Source organism: Drosophila willistoni, assembly GCF_018902025.1.
Source record: "Drosophila willistoni isolate 14030-0811.24 chromosome XR unlocalized genomic scaffold, UCI_dwil_1.1 Seg143, whole genome shotgun sequence".
NCBI lineage: Eukaryota > Metazoa > Arthropoda > Insecta > Diptera > Drosophilidae > Drosophila > Drosophila willistoni.
This window is the reverse complement of record NW_025814056.1, coordinates 4,595,185-4,619,488: the sequence shown is the minus strand read 5'-3', so window position 1 is coordinate 4,619,488 and position 24,304 is coordinate 4,595,185. Positions and strand designations below refer to the sequence as shown.

The 24,304-nt window shown below is 33.8% G+C and overlaps 5 protein-coding genes across 6 annotated transcripts; 2 read left to right on the top strand and 3 right to left on the bottom strand.

Annotated features, from left to right (window-relative positions):
• The first annotated feature begins 609 nt into the window (after nucleotides 1-609).
• LOC6645491 lies at nucleotides 610-1,925 on the top strand. Its single transcript, XM_002068009.4, has 2 exons — nucleotides 610-919; nucleotides 1,025-1,925. Exons 1-2 carry the CDS (start codon nucleotides 893-895, stop codon nucleotides 1,544-1,546), a joined length of 549 nt encoding a protein of 182 aa, XP_002068045.3. The 5' UTR covers nucleotides 610-892; the 3' UTR covers nucleotides 1,547-1,925.
• A 1,911-nt stretch (nucleotides 1,926-3,836) lies between these two features.
• LOC6645534 lies at nucleotides 3,837-9,509 on the bottom strand. Of its 2 annotated transcripts, none has more exons than XM_047011901.1 (6): nucleotides 9,468-9,509; nucleotides 8,334-9,136; nucleotides 6,577-7,486; nucleotides 4,798-5,561; nucleotides 4,176-4,735; nucleotides 3,837-4,100 (listed from the first exon to the last, which is right to left on the bottom strand). In XM_047011901.1, exons 2-6 carry the CDS (start codon nucleotides 9,081-9,083, stop codon nucleotides 4,028-4,030), a joined length of 3,057 nt encoding a protein of 1,018 aa, XP_046867857.1. In that variant the 5' UTR covers nucleotides 9,084-9,136; nucleotides 9,468-9,509; the 3' UTR covers nucleotides 3,837-4,027. The 2 variants fall into 2 exon arrangements, with proteins under 2 accessions (XP_046867857.1, XP_023033304.1); XM_023177536.2 differs by lacking the exon at nucleotides 9,468-9,509 and adding an exon at nucleotides 9,237-9,457.
• Nucleotides 9,510-10,092: 583 nt separating this feature from the next.
• Nucleotides 10,093-20,109, bottom strand: LOC6645533 (catalase). Its single transcript, XM_002068007.4, has 2 exons — nucleotides 19,847-20,109; nucleotides 10,093-11,899 (listed from the first exon to the last, which is right to left on the bottom strand). Exons 1-2 carry the CDS (start codon nucleotides 19,901-19,903, stop codon nucleotides 10,436-10,438), a joined length of 1,521 nt encoding a protein of 506 aa, XP_002068043.1. The 5' UTR covers nucleotides 19,904-20,109; the 3' UTR covers nucleotides 10,093-10,435.
• Nucleotides 20,110-20,303: 194 nt separating this feature from the next.
• Nucleotides 20,304-21,192, top strand: LOC6645532 (adenosine 5'-monophosphoramidase HINT3). Its single transcript, XM_002068006.3, has 3 exons — nucleotides 20,304-20,637; nucleotides 20,716-20,909; nucleotides 20,982-21,192. The coding sequence occupies exons 1-3, from the start codon at nucleotides 20,451-20,453 to the stop codon at nucleotides 21,021-21,023; spliced, it is 423 nt and encodes a 140-aa protein (XP_002068042.1). The 5' UTR covers nucleotides 20,304-20,450; the 3' UTR covers nucleotides 21,024-21,192.
• Nucleotides 21,193-21,518: 326 nt separating this feature from the next.
• Nucleotides 21,519-22,736, bottom strand: LOC111518973 (protein hunchback). Its single transcript, XM_023177447.2, has one exon. It carries the CDS (start codon nucleotides 22,615-22,617, stop codon nucleotides 21,913-21,915), a length of 705 nt encoding a protein of 234 aa, XP_023033215.1. The 5' UTR covers nucleotides 22,618-22,736; the 3' UTR covers nucleotides 21,519-21,912.
• Nucleotides 22,737-24,304: the final 1,568 nt, after the last annotated feature.

Below are 24,304 nucleotides of genomic sequence, written 5' to 3'. Positions count from 1 at the left end.
TGCTAACAATTTACCTTGGGCAAAAAATAGATATTTTTTAATTAATAATTTTTTGTACAATGTCCCTCCCTCCTTGCCAGTGGCTTTACCTCCTGTTGCTGTTCATTTCAAGAGGTGCTTTATTCTACAACATTCAAAGTTTTAAGCTGTTGCTCCCACGCCTACCACTCTCCACAATCTCTGGCTTAAGTTTCTTTATCTATGAACACAATAATGGGCTGCTCTTCGCCCCCACCTAAGCATAATCCTTTCTCACCCACTTTCGTTTCATAGCGATCTGGGAAGCTTAAAATCTTTTGTGAATGTTCAGAGTGGCCTGTCTGAGGATCATAGAAACGGATTCTTTGAAAGGATACCCGCGATACCCTACCTCCAAAGCTCATTCATTCGATGCACTTCGCTAAAAATCTCTTGAATTCGCACGTGGCGCTAAAATGCAACAACAAACACAAAGCCAATTCGCTCATCGGCTCGGCTCAACATTAACCGTTTTGTGGTTAACAGAGTATGCACAAGCGCTCTGTTAACCGTTTTTATGCTGTAAGTATTTTTTGTTGTATTCTATCTGGTATTTTTTACACTGATCAACAGCTGATTTCGAGTCCTCGTTTTTATTGTTGTGGTTTTTCCCACAGAACGCTCGAAAGCGGCAAGTCGAGACGAAAATTTAATATCAAGGACTACGAAAAGAACAAGAATCTCACAATAGCCATAGGATTTACCTGCTCTCTCTCGCACGCAAAGACGGGACGCCGCAATCAGCTGATTTGGTGGGACGCGGGCATCAATTTTTATCTGCCTGCCTGCCTGCTTGCCCGTCTGCCTGTCAAGATTCGCTTTCAAAGATTCTTCGAGCATTCTTTGTGAAGTATTAGTAATGTAAAGATTGTCTATGGATATGGACACAAATTCGGATGCGGTAACTAACACAAATACAAATACACAAACAAACACAAATACAAATACAAATGCAATGTGCAGTATTGAGACTCAACAATTAAATGGATCATTCCGCCTCCTTCAGTGTTCAATGTCATCGCTGGAAAGCGAAAGTGATCTATCATTGGCCTTCGAACAGGATCAGGATAATCAACAGGATGGTGGTGGATGTGACGAACTGCCAGCCTTCGATACACGTGCCCTCTCTCCCCATGGACGCACTCCGTCGCCCATTAACGATTTAAATCTTTCGGATATTGAGACACCTAAGCAACAGCCGCAGCATCAGTTAGAACAAACGAAAGATGATCAGGTCAATCTTCAAAGTCATCCCGATTTTGTGGCTCTACATGAGATAAATGCCCAAATTAGTCCTCCCAGCGATGCCAACGATTCAAAGAACAATCTAGAGACCATATTCGAGGGCGTTTTTCTTCAAACACCGCCACGTGAGAAGACACCAAAATCAAGCCCAAGCTCATCATCCTCCTCTTCACGTTTTACACCGAAACGTAGTCGGGCCAATCTCATGGAACTGGTGGCCATGAATCGCATACAAAATGGCAAAGAGAATCAATCACCCTCGACTAAATGGCAATGTCAGTAAATTTCCAAAATAAATCTCAAAAACAAATTCCTAAGAACCAAAGCCATAAATGACGACTGTCCAACAACCCACCCATCTAGCACCTCATTCAAAGACAACCCACCCTAGCTAAACTGCATCCCTAATCCATTTTTAGTCTAGACTTAAGTTTTTCAAAACATCTCTCTTCATTTGCCATCTATTCTTCTATAATATTCTTTTTTTTTTTACTTTTGTAATGCATTTACACACACAGTTTGTGTATTTGTAACGAGAACACGATGATTTTATGATAGACATAGAGATAACAAGAACAAGAACAAAAAAGCGAAACGAAAAATAAAACAAAGTATAATTGTCTTTCCATGTTTTAAACATTAAATACAAAATTGTTGGAAAATTATTATTGGTCTCATTGGTGTGGCCTGGTTGATGGATCAGGTAGACTCGACTCTTCGAAGTGATGTTTACCTGAATTTAGTATCGAATTTGCCTGCGCAGCTGTTGAAATGCCATAAAAGCAACAGATATTTTTGGTATCAAGGTAATCCCACTCAGTTCCTGGACTCTGGGCCCAAAATGATGGACCTTCACTTGGACTGGCTATGTATCTTGGCTATTGTCTAGTTATTGCTGGCTTATTAAATTTTACAACAATAAATCTATATCTTCGTGGTAAGTATATCTAACTCTTTCTAATCTATAGACTACCTTTTCCACTGCTTTAACTCATGCCACTGAATTAAAATCGAATCTCAAAGGGGTTTTCTAGACCTAAAAAATAGAATTTCAGTCTCTTGAATAAAGTCTAATCTGCTAGAAGTTTCCTAGTCTAAAAACTGGAATTGATTCCTTATAATTTAAATATAATCTACACTAGAAAACTGTTTCTTTTTTAACATATTTTCAATGCTTCATTAAATAAAAATATACAATTAATATATCTACCTAAACCTAAATCTTTAAATTTTTGTTTTCAAGTATATATCTTCGTATTAAAGCACAAAATCTGAAACAAGCAACATAGAAAAATAAATATTTAGTATTTTCCACTAATTTTTGTAACTTTTAAGATAGAAAATTCTTAATAAATTTTAAATCAAGGGCCTACTACAAATTAATATTAAGAATTCATATTTTCTATAAATTTATTTATTAATTTTCAGACTTTTTTAATTACAATAAACAGAAAATTTTAAGTTTTCGATAAATCATGTGAAACTGAAATATTCTGTATATATCTTTATATACCTATCAATTAAAAGTTAACTTGAGATTATACGAAGTTCCTAAACAATTTCAAATCAATTGACCGACTCTAGCTTGAGAAATGAAATTAGTTTTAAGCAACAATTTTTAAATTTAATTTGCTGACCATTTTCCATGTCCTTGTAATGAATTTTTAAAATTCTACACTAGAATGCCTATTTAAAGGAAAAAGAAGGTTAATGCTATAATGAATTATGTATATATATTCACACTAAATTTCAAATCAAAAAACTAGTTTCAAGAAAAAAAGGTCTTTAAAGTCATACTTGTCGGTAAATTTAGCATAAAACTAAAATCTCATTCTCAGTCAAAATATTAGATAATCCAATTTCCAAGTCAAATAGAAATGTTTTGGCAAAAGAATTTTTCCATATTCTAGACTAGAAGATAAAGTTATTAAATTTCAAAGTCTTCTTTTTATTCCACTTCATAGTGAGGCTTAATATTCGTAATTTAAAAAAAAAAAAAGAAAAGCCAAAAAATCATTCGGATTGTTTTTCAAACAAAAATAAAAAGTGTAAACTGAAATTTGTTTGTTGTTTCTCTTACCAAACTATATTTGAACTGATTACTTTGAAGCTTACTAACTAAGTGCTTAAACATGGTAATAGTGTATATATATATATATATACATTATATATACATTTTATATTAATGTTTAGAAAAATACATACATATATTCTAACTCTTCTTTGGAAGATCTTCTTTGTTTTGAATTTGATTTCCATTTTTTTTTGTTGTTTTTGTTTTTGCCATTTTTTGTTGTAAAACAGCACCAAATTGTTCAATATTAAATGTAAAAATTTAAAGTATATACACATAAGTTTTAGATTTGTTTTGTTTTTTAAGGGGACGTAGAGATATTTCAAATCTACAATGGGAATGTTATTTACTTTTTAGAACACACAAATAATACAGTGTCTTTTCGTTTTAGTGTGTGGGTGGATGGGGGTAGGGGAAGGAGCATTGATATTGGGCACCCACTTAAGATAAAGAGAGAAAAAATAGAGGAAAATCAAATGCAAATTAAAAGTATGTAAAATTCGAACGAACAGAACAACTAAAGATTTATATATGTTAATGATGAGGTAGCTTAATTTTTTGTTGGTTTCTTAGATTACTATTTCCCAATCGATTGTTTTTTTTTTTTTTTTTGCTGTCCCATCCTGTATTCTGTGCAATTTCCTGTTTATTTCAATGATCCATCACCCAATTATCATTGTCTGGGGGTAATCAAATGTTTTTGGCATGACGAGAGGCTGAAAAAACTTTCACTCTTAATAGACCAGGATTAACTTCCTGCCAGCTAGAAAAAACAAAACGGAAAATTTAATCTTTTGATTCAGCGCAGCTTTGCTTGTTGAAATTTGCAAAGACTTACCGCAAACGTCGCTCACCCAATCTGGTCTTCACCTTATTCTTTATGGTCGATACACCATTGGCACTATGCAGACCACGGCCCGTAATGATAAAGACATGCTTATAGACACGTGTCGAATTACGTAGACCAGTGATATGATGATCTAGAAATATATCCAAACAACTGATGGCCTCATCGGCATGCAGATAATGTAAATCCAATAGATCGGGATTGTTTTGAGTATGCTTATGGACTTCTATAATGGAATTGGCCGCACGATGATTGAATGCGTCAATTTTGGTTTTATGCAATTGTGCAATTTCTGAGTAATAGAGAGCAACACTGCCATTGCCTTGTTGTATGGCTTGTTTGGCTTTTAAATAACATTCGGCCTTCAATTGGGAATGATGGGCGGCCATGTTACGTGTCTCTTCAAAATCACGTAATGCAGCACGTTTTGCATCCTCGCTAAGGACTGGCACAGCACGATTTGATGAGGAAGATGATCTAGATCTCGATTGTTGTTGCTGCTGCTGTTGTTGTTGTGGTTGATTCTCCTCACGTGCCACTTGTGCATTTAGCTAAAAAAGATGCATCAAATGAGGTTGAACAATCAAGGAAATTAGTGACGTCTTGGTCTTACCTTCTCACTCTCCAGGACAACCTGTTTATACAGTTCTGCACCGCTCAATTCACTTTTCACTTCGCTATCAATTAATTCAACTGTTTTACCATAATTACAACCGGTTGATTCAAATATCTCAAGCATTGTATTCTTCGGTATATCTGGAAATTTTTCACATAATTTCATTTTAGTTAAATGTGTGGCTATATCATTTGGACGCTGTTGTTGCCTCTGCTCGGCAGCTTGTTTTTCAGCCAATAATTCACTTTGATAGATTGTCAATGCCATCTCCATATCGAGCAATTCATTAACATTACTTGGCGATTCGGTGTATTCGGCATATTTTGGATTTTGCAATAATCTAGCGAATTGCTCATCATCTCGTTTTGTTTGATGTCGTTGTTCTTCCAATTGATTGAATACCGATTCCATCCATAACATGTGCAATTGTTTAACCAAATGACGTGGTATAAACACTTTCGTATGCGGCAATTCCTGGTCGGGTGGCAACATTTCACCCTCATAATGACAATGTGTACGCAATTGTTTAATCAAAGTTTCACCCAAATCAATTTCTAATAGAGTATTCTCCTCAGGATCCTCATTATCGTCATCCTCTTGTGTTGGTTGTGTTTGTGTTTGGGTTTCCATTGCAGGAGATCCTCCTCCTACTCCACCGGGAGCATTGGCAATCATTGCTGTTGGCAATGGTAATGATAGATCGAGTATTCCATTGCGTATATCACGTATTTTACGAGTATGTTCCGAGTATTGATCATCACCTAAAAGAGCAAAAAAGCGAAATTTTAAAAAGGGTTTTGATTTGGGCACACTAAAAAGTTTCATTTCAAATGTCTAACAATTTTTATCTACAGGAATAATATTTAACCTATTACCTATTTAATTTCCTCACTTAAGATGGCCAATCATATTCGATGGCATCATATTCCATTTCAATTCATTCTATTTTATATTGCTTCAAAGGAATTCTATGTCTTTTAGCTCTAACAGGTAAACAATACTCACAAAAAAGTATATATTGGAGAGCTTTAGATCAACACTCAATTTATCTGTTTCCTGAGAATTGAAGCAAAGCTCTTCTTAAAGAAGAATATCCATTTCGGAACTTGCTTAACTTTCATTCAATACTTTTTCAAAGCAACAAACTTGGAAAATACTTCAAAAATCGCACATATTTGAGTTTAAAACTAGGTTAAAAATTGTATTAATAACTCAAAATTGAATGTAAAGTTTTTGTTTGGTTACAAGAAAGTGTTTCTTCAAGTGTTCTCTGTTGTTTTCGAGATCAAATTAGTTAAATCTTAGAATGGAAAAAGAAGAATTTCCAAATCACAGCATGATTAGCTATTTGAAATAATTTTTGTTGATGTAAGAGACTTTTTTGTTTTGTTTTCGTTTTTGTAACTAACTGAAGTTAACAAATGCATATAATAAGTTATTATTCTTCTAAATCGGAAGACTATATTGCATTGCAGTAACTGATCTAAGCATAGACTTTCTTTTCGGGGGAGTGAAATCGAAAAATTTGACTTAAATATCGAAATTTCACACTCATTTCACTTTTCCTTGCTTAATCCATAATCCTTTTCATTATCCCCCATAGTAACTATCTTTCAATTTAGCCGGACGCAGCGTGGGCGTACAAACTGTTGTCTAAATGATCGTTCAATCTCTCTGAATATATGTAAGTTTAGAGCCCAAAAAATGTGTAAATTTCCCATTTCTTTTGCTTGCAAGGGTATAGAAAATGTTGATAATGGATCGATCAAAGGTTACCTAAAGTAAAGCAATTTTGTATTTGCAATTGCAATTCCTTGGTATTTGTATTTGCCATCGAACCATTGTTGCGTCGGCAACGTTGTTGACGTTGCGGCTTGGGCATCAGTTTCGGAGCTGCTGCTGGTGATTGAATGGGCAATGGAACCGTCGCTGTCGCTGCCATCACATCACTCTCGGCTGTTGTTGCCACTACAAATCCATCTATGCCCGTGGCCAGATTAGAACAATCGCATTGAAACTCATCCGGCGATAGGCCATCTTCTTGGTAATCTTGTGTGCTTTCGGCATTTAGTTCAGATTCTTTAATTAATATATCAACAGCCCAATCCACATCGCCTTTACATTTGACATAGAGATCCCAGAGTCCGGTGACATGTTTATTAGCATACATTTGCCGTAGTATAACAAAACCACTTGCCTCATTCGGGCAATCCAATGAATGTCGTTGCAATAAACTAGAAATTGCAGTTTCATCATCATCATCCGTTTGCTTCTTTTCTTGATCATCTCGCAATAGATCCAGTATGGATGTCTCATTTAGTGCACTTGATGATTTATTATTATAACTGCTGTTTAACGGTGGGAATATTTCTGGGATTGGATCCACTTGGCTATCATTTTGAAACCAATAATTGGTAGCATTCTGTTCATAAGGTAACCAACTTGAGGCATTTGCATTTAGTTTAAAGCAACTTGAATTTGGACTTATATTCTCCTCATTGGCAACAATTGTTGTGGCACTTGTATTGATTGTGCTGCTGCTAGCAATGGTGGGCGTGGTTGCAGACACTGACGTGGGCGTTGGTGTAGGTGGTGCTGCAGGCGGCGGTGCTGCTGGCAAGGCCGGCAATGGTGGTTGCTTTCGCAATTGTGGCAATGGCACCGTGTATTTTGTATTTTTTATAGACTGAAATAATAGAAAACAAATAAGAAATCACAAAATTGTAGTTTTTAATATCTGTATAAGAGTAGAAAACTCAGGACTAGATCTGGTTCAAGATGCTTATGAAATGAATTTTGGTCTAAGACTGACAATTTTCCAAAATCGTTTTCATTAGAAGTATAACAAAAATAATGAATTCCAGGTCGAGATTTTCATTGAAACCAGTCAGACCATCAAAAACAAATCATTTTGTACTTTTTTAGGTCTTTTTAACACAAATCAGTGAATCTTTAAAGCTATTGTGTAATTTTGAATAAATCTTTATACTGACAAACAGGAAAATCTTTATGGAACCCACCCAAAACTGAATTATACATTCATCTATAGATTAGGCATTAAATACATTATATATACATTATATTGAAATCATTGTAATTAAAAGAATAATATAAACTTTTTACAAACTTATATGTATATAAAATAAGCTCCATCTTGAAATATATATTTAAACCAGTAGCGAATCTTTTTTTTGCTACCTATGATGTCATTTAGTATATAATCTATTGTCTATAAACTACTGTAATCTTTTGAAACGGAATTGGCGCCTATCTTAATGATAAGATCAGGAAAATACAAGAGCATTTCAAAATTTTTCTAGCCCTTTCGATCAATATAAATCGATTTCTTTTTGCTTTATCTACAATTATGGGCGAAAATAGTTTAAATATTATAATAGATCTATTGTTTTTACTTTAATGCATGGCTGGAATTTAGAAAAAAAAAAACAAAAGGCGACGTTCCTGTCTATATGAAGTTAATGCTCAATTTGATCTTGAGATCTAGAATCGATAATCATTTGCTCTGCACTCACCCTGATCAATTCTGGCACTGTAGTTTTCTCAAAACGTTCCAACATACGTTGGATATTCTCTCGTGGCACCTGATGGATGTTCTTTTGGGCCAATTTACTGGCCGATTTGGACCAATTGGTTTGTGGTTCAAGTAATTCGATTAGATAGCCATATTGGATAGCAATTTGGACATATGTTTGCATTTCCCATATCATAATATTGGTATTATCGACAATTATGGGACTCCAGCCATTGGAGGCTTTCTCCTGGACACGTTTACGATTCCAGGCATGGGCATCGGGTAATTGATTTGCATTAAACTGATATACTTGACGATTATTGAAAAAATAATCATCACTGCTGAATATAAAATCTTTGGCTGTCAATTGTTGTTGCTGTTGCGACTGTTTATCGAGGAGATGACTTTGTCTTAGTAAATTATCAGCCAATGTGGATTTACCACAACCAGGTGGACCGCGCATTATGATCATTAATTTTTGTCCAGCTTGGGCTTTCATGCATAATTCATTAAATTGTTTGCTATTGTTATTATTATTATTGTTATTGTTGTTGTTGTAGTTAGTTCTATTCGCTGATGATGGACACATTCTTATGGCTGTGGATCCCGCCGTAGCAGCTGAGCTGGCATATTTGGCATTGGCTGTATTGTTTGAGCTCTGCTGTGGATGTTGTTGTTGTCTCTGCTGATGATTTAGTTGATTCATCAATATTTTAATATCCTTGTTTGGATCCATCGAATTTCCCGCCATCCTGGATTATAATGTTTCACGTTGGACTCCGTTTTTGTAGTAGCTTGTTGATTCTATGGTAACGTAATGCGCATTAATCTTAATGTTGTCTTATCGCGCACACACACACACACACACACCATCAAATACACACACCAACTAACACATACTTACCACACCAGCAAATCCCAACGATGTGATCCTATGAATATAAAAAAAAGATTTCGTCTGACTTTTTTACTAGATTTCCATAAGCCTGAAGACAAATTCCGCTACTATTTGGTCCACTTGACATCTATGTAGTGTGTGTGTGTGTGTCAGTGTGTTGGAGAATGGCGGGCAATTAATCAAGTTCAACCGCTTTGGAATTGTTTATTTACATAAAATTTTAATAATTAACATTACCATTGCGTGCAGTTTGTTGCAGGCCAATATAAGTTTACCAACACTGCCGATAAATTATCGATAATTCATCGAAATGGCCCATGTTCGATGAATCATTTGTTATCGACGATATCGTTGGAGTTTATTGTTTATCGATACCAATTGTCGACAAACTAGCCAAAACCGTTACATATTTAAATTTTAAATATTTCTCGAGCCGGCTAAATATCAATGCGTAAGACTATTATATTTCTGAATAAAATAGGCATCACTTTTGCTTAACAAATTTAAAACAGATAATTGGATTTAAAAATAAATCACCGACTGCTACACAGAGTACTTGGAAATCTATTTAAAATGATAAAATCTATTTAGTTTCAAAAAATTTTTTTGTGCATTTATGTTTTACGCAAAATTTTCAATATCAAGCAAAATTTTGATATTTTTCCTCTAACGGTTTTTGTGTTTTGAATATTTTTCTAACTGAACTATGTAAGTTCTCAATTTTCATCATCTTCTTCATTTTCATACATTATTTTGACAATTATCATAAAAAAAAAACTTAGTAGCTGTCACACTTGGCGTATACTTAATTTTTCAATGCTTACTTTTGCCTCTTAAATATTAAAACAACAAATTTATTAAATAGAGTACAAATTTATTTTGTATATTTGTTTTTTTTTTATTACAAATAATCAATTTTGACAAACAAAAAGTGCAAAGTGCAAAAAAAAAAAGGAAAAGAAAAGAAAACAATGCCCGCAACCAAAGTAGCCGAGAGATGATGTAAAGATGGAATTGATAAAGATGAAGATGATGATGCACATTGGTCAAGAAGTTATCCATCCATTTAACCATTCAAAGCAGATGGAGCAGGGAAGTCGGCTAAATATAGTGTGTGTACGTGTGTTTATTTGTGTGTGTGTGTGTGTGTGATTGGATATTCTTATCGCCACCCATTTTTCTTTTTTCGATTTTCATTCTTGTCTTTAGAATTTGGAGGATTTGGCCAGATTGAGGGCCTCGGTTAACATGCGTCCGAAATCGGCATGAACTAAAGTGAAATTCTTGACAGCACGCTCCTGCAAGAATTGACTGGCATTGCTCAGATGATCGGCAATATTTTGCACAAGACGCTTCTTGGCACACTTGTCGAGTGTGTGGACCCAGAAATCAGTGACCTGACCATAGTTATCCTCGGTATTGCCGCTGCTAAAGCGATAGACATCACCGGAAACGGGACAGCAGGTGGACAGGGCACGCGCCCGGGGACATTCTTCGGGACCGTTGAATGAATTGGGGAAATAATTGGGTGCACCATCCTGATTATCGGTCACATTCATGGGTCCATCACGTTGGAAATTGGCAATCTTGACACGATATGGACAATTTACAGGAATCTGCAAGTAGTTGGGTCCCAAACGATGACGATGCGTATCCGAATAGGAGAATAGACGTCCCTGCAACATCTTATCGGGTGATGGTTCAATGCCAGGCACCATATGAGCCGGACTGAATGCAATTTGTTCGACTTCGGCGAAATAGTTCTTGGGATTGCGATCCAAAACCATTTTACCCACTGGCAATAGAGGATATTCCTTTTGGGACCAGACCTTGGTCAAATCGAATGGATTATATTTGAATTTCTTGGCCTGCTCGAAGGTCATCACTTGGATATACATGGACCAGCTGGGGAATTTGCAGTTCTTGATGCGATTATACAAATCACGTATGCTATAATCCGGATCACTCGATGCCAATTGTTCGGCAGCCTTAACATCCAGATTCTTGATGCCCTGATCCGTTTTGAAATGGAATTTAGCATAGATTGGCTCACCCTTGGCATTCACAAGCTTAAATGTATGCGAACCATAGCCATTCATGTGACAATAGCCATCGGGAGTGCCACGATCACCGAACAGGAAGCAAACCTGATGCGTCGACTCCGGGCGCAAGGTGAGGAAATCCCAAAACATATCCGGATCCTTCAAATGCGTTTGCGGATTACGTTTCTGGGTGTGTATGAAACTGGGAAATAGTATGGGATCGCGTATAAAGAAAATTGGTGTATTATTGCCAACCAAATCCCAAACACCATCGTCCGTATAGAATTTAATGGCGAATCCACGAGGATCACGGGCCGTATCAGCCGAACCGCTCTCACCGCCCACCGTCGAGAATCGAACAGCCAATGGGGTACGCTTCTTAACCTTTTCGAATATCTTGGCGGCACAATATTGCGAAATATCGTGGGTCACTTCAAAATAACCAAAGGCTCCAGCACCCTTGGCATGGACCACACGTTCGGGTATCCTTTCGCGATCAAAGTGAGACATCTCATCCAGGAAATTGACATCCTGCAGTAGCAGGGGGCCACGTGGTCCAACCGATTGTGTGGCATCCTTAATGCCAATTGGAGCACCGTGTCCAGTGGTAATTGCTCCCGGTGCCACCTGTCCGAAACGAAACCAAAAACAAAAAAAACAACTCTCGATTATATAAACGTTTCAAGTTCAAAATGTCATCTAATCTAATCGAAATTCACTTTCTTTTAAAACACACAGCAACGACAACAACAACAACAACATTTATTTATAGTTGCAAAATTAAAAACAACAAACATAAACATAAAGATTATAGAACCGGCAAAATAACAAAAAAAAAACCTCTTATCGCCCCACGTTCTCAGGTGGGGGTCTAAGTTTTTCCATAAATTCCATAATTTTGGTTTTATTTTGCATGTCATGTCAGTTGGTGAAAAAAAAAACAACTTTTACTTTCTTTTATTTCTTGGCAAGTTTTTGTTTTTCTTTTGGCCTCTTTTCTTTAGTTTCTTCGGATTTATTTTGCTCGTCATACTTTGTTGATTGTGTTCAGTTAATGCTAATCTTTGTGTATTCGTGTGTTCGTTTTTTCTTTATTTTAGGCTAAAAAGTTGCAATTGTTTATCTATTTTTCTTTATTTTGTTAACTCATTTCCATTATTATTCTTTATTACTCTGTTTCCTTCTATTCACTTTCTATTCAATCTACTGTTGGCTCCTGCTTTTTACTTTACCGGTTCCCTCTAATTATTTATATTTTTTTTTTCTTTTTTTTCTAGCATTCAATGCTTTTTTTATTAATTTATTTTCAAATCTTCTACTAGTGCTTTTTTATTTTTTTGTTTATTTTTTTTCTTATTCCTATTTTCTTGCTACTTCTTTTGTCTTTCTACCATCTTTTACGATCTATAGAACTGTTTTTAACATTTATCTATTATTTTTCTATTTTTTATTCTTTTATTTTTATTTTATAGATTTTTTCTTCAACCCTTCTTCTACTATCCCTCTATTCTTCTTCTCTTCTTTTATTCCTCTTCTCTTTTTCCTTTTCCTTTTATTCTTATTCTGTTTTCTATTGTTTTTATATTATTTTTCTCGTATTCTATTCTTCTTTTTTTATTCTTATCCTATTCTTTTTCTATTCATCTTCTATTCTACTTCTATTCCTCTTCTATTATACTTCTATTCATCTTTCATTCTTATTATTATCTTCTGTTATTTTCTTTTCTTTTTGTATTCTTATTCTGTTGTTCTCTCCTTCATCTTATCTTTTGATATTCTTCTTCTTCTGTTCTTTACTTTTTTCTTCTATTCTTTTTCCTATTATACTTTTCGATTATTTTTCCCCTATTCTTCGTTTATTCCGTTTTCTATCTTATATCCCTTTCCTTTTTACTATTCTCTTCTATACTTCCCTTTCTATTCTTCGCTTTTTCTATTCTTAATTTTCTTCTCTTCTATTCTTTTTCTCTCTTTATTTATTCTCTTTTTTATTTCTTCTTCTATACTTTATTTATTATGCTAACATTCTTCTTATATTATTATTATTCTTACACTCCTTTTTCTTGAATTTGTTTATACTCTTTTCTATTTTCCTCTATTTCATACTCCTATTTATGTTTGTTTCTATTTTTTACTATATTTCTATTTCATTATTTATGTATTTTCAATTTATATTTTTCTTTTTCCTTCCATTTATTTTACAATGACGTTCTTTACCTTCTTACATTTCAATCTATTTTTCTTTTTTCATATCTTTTTTTCCTCTCTTTATATTTTCTTAATTAAATTGAATCTTGTTTTTCGTTTCGTATTTTCGTTTCTTATAAATAAAGTCCCGGTCTTTCCTAATCCGAATTATAACTCTGCCCAACTGATATTACTTTTGTTATCTCCATTTATCCTTACCATCCTTTATCAAGTTTTTAATTATTGCTATCCCATTACATAGATTTATCTAATTCAGCAAAATCTTTGTTTTTGGCTTTGATTATGAATCCGCTTTTCCATAAGTTTCCATCATCATTATGTCTTATGCCTAAAATTCTTCTAAAACTCCTTGAAACTCTTTTCATCCTTATCCTAAAGCTTCCTCTCTTTTTGTTTTTAATACAAAATTTTCTTACTTGCTTATCCATTTTGTAAGTCTTCCGCTTTTTGTTGCTTCTCGTTTACTTTGTAATTGATGACTAAAAAGTGTTTATAATTTCATCTGAAATCTATCTTTAAGATTAAACTACTTAATCATCTAATACACAACAACAGAATTACATACATATAGTATATCTTAGAGATCTCTATTGTTTGATATAATAATCATTTCACTTCAAATATTAGCTATTGCATTTACAAGGTGTGCATGCGTATTTAGTAAACAACTCACAGAAAGAGATTCTGTGCATTAAGAGAATACTGATAAGTTAATGGTACGATGTCTATATATAGTATCAAATCGGTTGCAATAATTGTGAAATAGCTAAAATGCCGGAAGGATTCATTTTAATTGACAGAAAACTAATGTGCTACCTCCTTTTATAGATGATTCTTGTGATTCTATCCGTAATCAAATGAACACTTTTGGTTAAGTCTTCCCAAACACAATTCGCTTCTCTTTTTTTTACACTTTTTCTTTAAATTTTTTGTTCTTATTTCGTGTGATTTGCAATCACAATTGTTTGCACTTTGAGACATCAAAACAATATCAACAACAAACAACAACACAATGTGGTGGGGCCACTTAAGAGGGCAACATTCTACATACAAACACACACATATATTGATATATGTATATGCATATATGTATGTATATGGCTAGATAATGCCAATTTTAAAAAAAAACTCTCCGTTCGTACAGTCTTCTATCTATCTATCCTCCTACCGAGTTCTTGATAAGAGGCCATGCAAGACCAAGAACTTGGCAACAAACAAGTGGAGAGAGGGGAACATTCCATTTAATTGCAATCATGTTGACGGAGAGATGAGAGACAAAGCAAGAACAGAAGGAGAAAAATGTAAATGAGGTGTTGTCATGATAAATGTATATGTATTTTATGGGTTTATCAACCTAAAAGATAAACATACATATTAACCTAAAGTATACCTTCATATATATAGGAGCAAAATTTGTAAGATCTCCATAGAATACAAAGTATAAAGTGCAACATAGGAAAAAGAAAACAACTTTTAGATCATGTACTAAAATTTCAAAATTATTCAATTTTATCAACAATACTCCCAATAGTTAGTTAGCAAACTATTTGATTAAACATTAACTATTGCCTTTCATATTTCATTATGAAGAGAAAGAACGAAAACTATTTAGACCAAGTACTAAAAAAGTAAAATGAGCCACATAAAAACGTAAAATTTTATAAAAAAGAAAACAAAATTGAGTTCTTTTCTTTAAAAAACTCTTGATATACCAAATAAAACATCATCTACCAATTTTTAGTATTAAATACATAGAAACTTCATGAAATGTATTAATAAAAATTAGAAATTATTCGTTCCTATTATTTTTTTTAGTATAGAACAACATAAAAAGGAATTGTTTTAGTTGGAAAACATTCTAGGTGGCTGTTTGTATTAAATTTATGAAATGCATTAAAAAGAAAGGAATATATTTAGATCAAAAATTAAAAATATCAATTAACTCATGTTTTTCTACAATATTTTATACAATTTATGCATTTAAACCATCTCGAGGTCAAGCTTGAAAAGAAGCTTATTTAACACAAAGAGGTGAGCAGATATGTACGTCTGTATAGCTATTTTAAAAGCTATCAAATTCTATCATCAGCAGACTTTGCCAGAGAACATCAGAATTGCAATAGCCATCCATTCCATGTCTTTAACGCTAAAACTAGTTGGGAATTGCAACTAAATGAAGCGAAGAATTTCGAAATAAAATGAATTAGTTAAAAACTGTAATAACTAAGACATTATCAATGGCTTTTTGTTTCAAAATTTAGATAAACTTCATGGACCCCTTTAGTTGTACTAAAAAATGTTAGCAAAAAAGTAAAATTTTAATTCAAACAGTTATTTTTAAGTAAGTCTAAGCTGTTAAATAAAATAATTTGAAGCAAAAAAGCATTTTTAAATTGACAATACAAAGTCTTCAAATGATTTTTCTTTTAGTTTTTTGGTTGTAAAACCTTTTAGTGGCATTTTTGTTTAGTACAGTCAACATAAAATTGCAAAATTTTTAGTACATTGATTTATTAATCAGAATGAAAGTTTTCAAGCAAACTGATTAGGTAAAGAGATTAGATGTACCTAAGATTAAAGTACAAAGTAGTTAAAAGAGATTTTTGCAATTTTCGGATTTTATAACTGTACTAAAGAGTTTTAAAGCAAAAATTTTAATTTAAAAAAAACCAAAGCTTATGATTTAAATTCTTGTTTGAGTATTAAAACAAATTTACAGACATGTGACGACTGTATCCATAAAAAAGTACTTCCACTGCTCACACCCTCAAAGAAAAGGAATATAAAGAGGATCACATCACATGTTAGCTCATTAAAACTTTAACTTTGAGTTGTTTATTTTGAATCACTTTTATATGTTTAGTACATACAACAAAGAAACAGAACAATTATACGAAAACAAAGATTGCAGCACATTCACAAAAATTGAAATAAAAACATTCCTGCAATTATAGAATTGCAATGTTTATTATTAACCAACCAAAACAAGGTCACGAACTGCACAATCCGGCAATTGGCCAGAGACGGCGATGATGTCAGGGGGTCGGGAAATCAGGGGCAAAATCTGATATATCCGAAAAACATATTCTCACATAATATGTTTGTATATAGATTGATTTTGAATGACATAAGAGCCAAAGAGAGTTGCGATTGGCTTGCCACGCCTGTTGCAGTTTTACTTGAACGAACTGCCTGTTGAACGAGTTTGGATCGTGCAACCAGTTTATGCAACACACACACAGACAGCCTAAAGGTTCACCTGAGTTTATTGACTTCAATGTGCAACACACACACACACACATACACACACACAACACTTGAATCAAAGTCGAAGTCAACGAAATTACGAAATGAAGCCTTGGTTAAACATTATAAAACTAAAGTTTTTTTTCCAATTTAATTAGAGTTAGTTAGTGTTAGTGTTGGATTTAATTAGAGCCAAATCATGCGGAACTGACTACCATAGTAAAAAACGTAAGAAATATGTATACTGGAAATTTCTCTCTTTTTTTCACCCGTACAAGTCATGGGCCATTACTAAAACACCCGCCCACATTGTTGTCAGATAAAATGTACGCGATAAGACGTCAGTAATAAATAAATTCCCCATCATACTCTATATATGATAATCTATTTGCCCCAATTCACTTATCAAAATTGCCAATTCATCAAAGTGCTTTCGGCTGGTGTGTGTTTTACTAGCCACCAACCAACCCCACCCAATTCCAACCTTTCCATTATAATTATTTGTTAAGTTTGAGTCACTTTAAGTTAAACTTCTTCTTTTAGTTAAAGTTATCCATTGGATCCCCCACAAGGTCATTTACACCATCTATTCAAGTGGTTCAGATGTGTGTCAAGTCTCAAAGTCTAAGCAATATTTGTGAAAATTAACACTGACGAAACCAAAAATTGTTGTTAAGTTCTTAAATCATTTTTTCATTGCCAGAAAACAATTTGAGTAAATTATATACTCGTAAAATATGAAATGAAGTGAAACGAAAGGGTATCGAGATAAGGTAATTTAGTTTTTAAACTTTATGTTTATTTAATTTAAAGGTATTTCGAATAAAATTAAAAACACTTTGTCAAGTTCTTAAATGTTTTTTTTTTTTTATTGCCGAAAAGCAATTTTAGTTTTATATTTACTCGTTATAGTCAAATGCTCGTAAAATTCAAAAGATAAGAAGAGTTATAGGTTTTTCGATATGGCTATTTAGTTTCCGAATTTTATGTTCATTAAATTGATAAATTTAAATTATGTGAAAAGGGAATTTAGTACTTGAAATCATTTAGAATCACTCGGAGGACCAGCAGCCTTTCGATTTAGGAAAATTTGAAAGATTTAGAAAGTTTTTGACTGGCCTAAAACAATTTGAAATTACTCAAAACACAAATGGCCTTTTGGCTTTTGAAATATTCCGAAATAATCAAGGAATATTTATAGAATTACTCAAGGGTCAAATGAGCTTTAAAAGATTACGAAAAATAATCAAAGATTTAAAGCTTGAAAAAATGCAGAAATTTTTAAAGAACAAATAGTCTCTTGTCTTAGAAAGTAAGCCAATTCCCAATTATTGTTAGAAACATTAAGATTTACTTCAAAGAAAACTTTGGCTCGGAGTTTCCTCTTCTCTGTTAATGCAAATTTGGTTCTCAAAAATCCATCTGTCACAATTTTAACACAAAATAGGCATAAATAAAATTGATCACCCTGTTCCATCAAAAAAAAGTTCCACTAATCCAAATATTCTACGAAAAATTCGATTCGTTGTTTCAAAATATGTTCAAAATTAATCAAAAACAGAGGACAATAGACCTAAATATCATTTATTAAGTTATATACTAATTGGTTGCAAAGCAAACGAATTAACATTAACTAATTGTAAGACATAAACTTTTTTTGAAGCACTGCAAAATTCTTAACAATCTTTTAAAGTTTTTGAAAAGTGGTTAAATTCTATTAACTTTTCTAATCTTAAGAAAAAATTTCAAAAAAAAAAAAAAACGCTCAGGTCCTAGCAAACAAAAATCTCTTGGATCATTTTCAACTCAACTCCAAAATTTTGCATGGATATCAATGAAAGATTCTAACAATCTTTTATTCAGGATACTAAGAACTATCTAGATTCAAATTTCAATTATTTAACGATTCTTTAAGAATCGAAATTTTAAATTTCATTTTTGACAGTTTTTTTGCCTTTTGAGTATGAAAAACGAAAAAGATTTCATTCTATATCCTTTTATTACTGAAAATTATGAAATGCCTCAATTGTATTTATTTGAAAACTGAAGGAAAAAAACTCATTCTATTACTTGAAAAAAAATATTGAAGGGAAATATGAACTTTTGAAAATATTGCCTGCTAAATTGCATTAAAATATTGTGAAATGCTTCATTGAAAACACGATTCGTTAATATGCAAAAAAACAAAGTGTTTAAACAAAATTATGAAAGAATCGTTAATATACTCAAAACACATTTGAAAAAAAAACAACAACAACAAATAGCTATTTATGTGTTGAAATCTATTTGGATTTGCACATATATAATGTATAGATTTTTGCAAATAACAAAATGCAATTTCGAAAAAAAAAAAATTGTAAAAACACAAATTGTGAGAATGAAAACGAAAGTGCAAATAAATTAGCACACAAAAGCATGAAGAATAATTAACAAAAAGCAAAAAGTGAAAAAGAAATGGAATACAAAAACCAGAAAATCAGCAAATTTCAATCAAGACCTAATCAAGATTCTATATACATAATACCTACTTATATATATATACTGCATACATGGTTAATGGGTAATGAAATTTTAACTTGATCATTTTGTTTTTTTTTCAAGTGTCGATAAGATCATCAAGAATGAATGTACAATATATATGTAAGTCCATAGTTAGATTAACCAAATTCGAATTCTATATACAAAAATCGTGCAACAAAGTTCGCCTCTTATCAGTGAGCTAACAGTTTTTATATTTTGGTGATAAGATTTTAGTACAAATCCAAGAGAAAGGTTAATACAAAAAACAAAAAAAAAAGGCAGATTGTCTGAGAGAGGGAGAGAGAGAGAGTAGCTAAATACTTGAACTTTGAGCATTTAAACTTCAGTTGCATTACACTTAATTCGGCAGATACATATCATATATATGGACATATATAGGTAAATATATATAACAAAGCAAACTCTGTATCTGAAATATAATTTGTTTCTCTCTTTTTTTTTCCTTTTTGCCTTTCTCTTTTTTGTTACTTGTTGTTGTTTTGCTTTTTTTCGGGGCCCGGCATGCTCTTTGCCCCTTGCTTTTGCCCATGACCCCTCCCACAACAACCTCGTCCCTACGCAACCATTACGCACACTTACCGTTTGGGAATTTTTGTAGTCAATTAATTGATTGGATGCGGCATCTCGTGAAGCCATTTTTGCACTTGTTTTTCTTGTATCTTATGGATAACCAGAATTTGGAGCGTTTTAAATCTTAAGAGCACTTGAATTTTTTTTTTATCGGTAATTTGTTGTTTTTTAAGATGTGTGTGTGTGTGTATGTCGTTTGCTTGGCGTTTGCTGTTGAAGCGGCAAAAAAATTTTGTCAACTAAAGCGCTTGCAACGCAGTTACATTTGTTTTTATAGTAAATTGTCAACAAAGTAAACAAAAAAAAAATATATATAAATAAAAGAAAAATGTTAACTGACTGGTCGGTCTCAATGTGAGTCTGTTAATAACCGAATGCCTCACAGTGAGTCTGTTAAATTAACATTATCATTTGCGAGCACTGTTAGGTTAACAGCTATTGGCCAACAGCTGTTTACAGCTGTTTTTGTTGTTGTCAGTTGAGTACTTTGTACTTTTCTAAATTATTGCTTTTTGACATTTGAAAATGTGAATTAAATTCATTTCAAAAACAAATTTTAGGAATAATATTAAAATTTAAGGAAAAAACAGAGAAACTCCATCATTATTTAGCCATGTCGCAGCCATGCCTATTCTGTAATATAGCCAACGGCAAAGTGCCAGATACCAAATTGGAAGTTGAGACTGATGAATACGTTATATTTAAGGATATAAAACCTGCAGCCAAATTCCATTATCTCGCAGTGCCAAAATTGCATTATGAAAGCCTCAACACACTCACCAAATCCCACGAGCAATTGGGTAAGCTGCTATCATGTTTTGGATAATTCTTATAAGAGATAGATAATGCTAATCTTATCACCTTCAATTTCTTTCAAGTTACTCGCATGGAGGAGGGACTGCGACAGCTATTGGCTCAACAAGGAGTTGACATGGATGAGGCTCTGTTTGGCTTCCATTTGCCGCCATTCATCACAGTGAGACATCTTCATATGCATGCCATTGCACCACGCTCCGATATGGGCTTTTTGTCCAGATGGATATTCAAACCCTCTTCCCGTTGGTTCCGCTCGGTTAGCATAAAACCCTGCACCTGCAATTTTGTCATATTGTTTTTATTTTTCACATTCTTTACTCCTTTTTAGCCTGATGATGCTCGTTTTTATCTTTACCAAAAGAATGAATAGATCAAAAACTAACTTGGATATTGAAATTTGAAAATTGCCTATAAATTTTGATTATAAAATTTATGCAATTTATTGGAATTGGATTTTTAAATATAATATTAGCTAATTTGTATTCCAAATTATATTAATACTAAATTAAAAACAAATTACGTTATGCCAACAAAAAAGACCTCAACATTGCCTTAAATATAAACAAAAATAAAATACTTACATATATATTTAACAAAACGTTTTCTAAATGGCTTTAAGTTTTGTAGGAAAATGAAATTAATCCTTTAAATATGAAGCCAAGATTGTTTGTTTATCAATAAAAATGTGATACGTACATATATAAATGTGATTTATAGAATATACAAAATATTTTAGAGAAAGCAGGCAACTTTCTCTCTCAGTCACTCTCGTGCAAACTTGATATCTCTTTCTTTTCCGCTTATCTAAATGAGAATTTGTAGTTAAAAATCAGTTTCAAAATGTCATAAAAAAGGAATGTGTGTCTAAAATTCTAAAAAATTAGTATATTTTAAACTTTATTTATTTTCAGATAATATTACTATACTACTACGAAAGTGAACAAATTTATATAAATGTTTCTATATTTGTAAAAAAATGAGTAACAATTCCATTGACAAGTTAAGTTTCTTTCTTAAAATAACAATAAAAAAAAGTAATATAAATTTAGATTCTACTTTAAGACGTAACATTAAATTAATAAATTTTTATCCAGCATATCCAAATGTAAAACGGAGAAAAAAAAAACGGATTCCAATAAAGATTCCTGCCTTAAAGCGAATTCTCATAGTCAGTACATAAAGCTGTCTCCAAAATCGTAAACAAAGTCAAAGAGCTCTTAAAAATTAAGTTTCCTAAGTTGGCCATTGGATTCGATGGCTTAGCCGCCGGTGGTGCCAGCCAAATAGATGTCCAGATGAGGCCCAGTTAACTGGATCTGCCGTCGCTTTGGAATTGGCTGAATGTGAGGTAACCTGGTTCCATTTACAGCATTTAAGCTCAACAAGGGTTCGTCGTCGTCCGTGCTGTTCACACTAGATTGGCTCATTGATTCAGCTATAGTAGCTAGGGGATGTTGTTGTTGTTCTTGCTGCTGCTGCTGTTGTTGTTGTTGTTGCTGCTGCTGGGCAGCAGCTTTTAGTGATGCCAAAGCCAAGGCTGCTGCACTTGTTGAAGATGTATGTTCTTGAGGATGTATTGTCGGAGTTGTGCTCGATGGCTCTTCATCGACACGACGCCTACGCTTATTCACATTGTTGTCAGCCCCTGGGGCGTGCATAAGGGGCTGACTCTGATACGAATCCGACGATGTCCCTGCCCTTTGACTAGAGCTAACATCTGAGATACTATTGCCGCTTGTTTTTTGCCGCTGTTTATGATGGAGGACGGCTCTTTTGACTTTTTTCTTATACACTTCCTTCAATGTGACCAAACAGCTGTCGCAGATTAAAGTGCTGGGCCGGATTTCCCCATTGAGCCGTTTGGCAAAGTTCAACATCCAGTTATCCTCTATCGTTCTGTATGGCGCAGTAAGTTCATGATTTCCCAGGCCGCAGTATCTTTTAGCTTGCATCTGTGGCTCCATTTTCTTGGGAAATTGTATTGTTTTTTTTAAGCAATTTTAAGGCAATTTTATTTTAATCTAAACTGGCGGCGTTGCCTCTCCCGCCTAATAATTTTAGATAACGCCGCTCAGCAGCTGATATAGTGATGAACGGAAATATCGATAAGTGTTACGCTCGATTATATGATCACAAACCTATCGACTATTTTCCCAAAACACGCTGGCAGCACTGCCAGTTAATCGGCAGGCGGTTCGACAATCACCAGAGTTGCCAGAGTCGGTGTGGCTTCGGGTGTTGCGGCGAGAGGGCGAATTTACGGCGAGAGCGGGCAAAAATTTACGGCGAGAGAGGGCAAAAATTTACGGCGAGAGGGCACGAATTTACGGCGAGAGGGCGAATTTACGGCGAGAGGGCGAATTCACGGCTTGTTGTTGTTTTTTTTGCTGCCGAGCTGAGAGGTTGTTTTTTTTAATGTGAGCGGACGTGTTGCGGACTTTCTTGTTTTGGTTTTTCACGCTGTGTGTCGGTTTTTGTTGAAAACTACATTTAACTTAAAAAAAGAGAAGAAATAAATGTATATAAAAATATAATATATTGCAACATACACACATACAGCAACACGCATACACAAAACAAAGTGCAATCTATTTACGTAAAGACAGACGAGAAGAGAACGAGAAACAACAACGGCGCGTGTGAAAGAAAGAAAAAGAAAACGAAAAAAGAAACGAAACGAGAAGCAGCAGCAAACGCAAAACCAACAAAAAAAAAAATTCCCCACACACAAAGTAGGCCAACAACAACAAGAAATCTAAAAAAGAAAACTTTTTTTTTTGTTGTCCAAGTGTCGAGTGTGATTTGTGTCAAACAAAAACGACCAGCAAAAAAAAAATGAATTTAAATTGAAATTATAATTTGCGTTTTTCTCTCTCGCTTGAGAATTTGTTGCCACCACCGGATTCCCCGTTCCCCAACACCCCTGCGTCGACATCATCATCCTCCTCACCCTAACAACAACAACAACAACAACTCACTAAAAGAGGAGACAAGTGAAATTTTTCTTTGTTTCGTTTGATTGGGACGACGCTCGTCGCTTGTGGCTGGCGGCGGGGGAGGAGGCAAGTAGCCAAGTCTCACAAGAAAAATTGAAAAAAAACGTCAAATAAAGTAAAGAAATGAAGTTGCCTTGAAACGAAATCATGAGCGTCGCCGCCGACGTCAGCAGTGGCAGCACCAGCAGCAACAGCAAAAGCAACAACGTTTTTGTTGTTGTGTGTGTGGCAATGAACATTCAAAAGCAACAACAACAACTACTACAGCAGCAACAGCAACAACTTTATACATTTTTGGATTAAAACAATTTTTGCGTCGTACACAGACAAACACACACACACACGGACACAGATGTATAATACATATCTATCTATATATCGTCTCTGTGTTGTGTTTGCTTTTCATTTAAAAATAAAATGTAAAAAATATTAAAGGCAGCACACTAAAACTACAACAACAAACAAGTAGTGGAGGATCAGCAGCAACAAAAAACAGAGAAAAGTTTACAAAAAAAGTTTTCCGAAACGGAAAACAAAAAAAAAAAAATTAAATTATTGTATGCTCATTTTGGCAACATTGTTGCGGCAACATTGAGACTCTTGTTGCTGGACAGGTTTCCCATGGCGGCGGCGACAGCGGCTGCTCTGCCAACAA

Coding starts and splice junctions, on each gene's coding strand:
- LOC6645491 (XM_002068009.4), top strand. CDS start 893: ATGGATATGGACACAAATTCGGATGCG. Junction 920..1,024: donor TGGACACAAATTCGGATGCG/GTAACTAACACA, acceptor CGCCTCCTTCAG/TGTTCAATGTCATCGCTGGA.
- LOC6645534 (XM_047011901.1), bottom strand. CDS start 9,083: ATGGCGGGAAATTCGATGGATCCAAACAAGGATATTAAAATATTGATG. Junction 5,562..6,576: donor ACAAAATTGCTTTACTTTAG/GTAACCTTTGAT, acceptor TTGCTCTTTTAG/GTGATGATCAATACTCGGAA. Junction 4,736..4,797: donor TTGTCCTGGAGAGTGAGAAG/GTAAGACCAAGA, acceptor CATCTTTTTTAG/CTAAATGCACAAGTGGCACG.
- LOC6645533 (XM_002068007.4), bottom strand. CDS start 19,903: ATGGCTTCACGAGATGCCGCATCCAATCAATTAATTGACTACAAAAAT. Junction 11,900..19,846: donor ACTACAAAAATTCCCAAACG/GTAAGTGTGCGT, acceptor CGTTTCGGACAG/GTGGCACCGGGAGCAATTAC.
- LOC6645532 (XM_002068006.3), top strand. CDS start 20,451: ATGTCGCAGCCATGCCTATTCTGTAATATAGCCAACGGCAAAGTGCCA. Junction 20,638..20,715: donor CAAATCCCACGAGCAATTGG/GTAAGCTGCTAT, acceptor ATTTCTTTCAAG/TTACTCGCATGGAGGAGGGA. Junction 20,910..20,981: donor CTTCCCGTTGGTTCCGCTCG/GTTAGCATAAAA, acceptor ACTCCTTTTTAG/CCTGATGATGCTCGTTTTTA.
- LOC111518973 (XM_023177447.2), bottom strand. CDS start 22,617: ATGGAGCCACAGATGCAAGCTAAAAGATACTGCGGCCTGGGAAATCAT.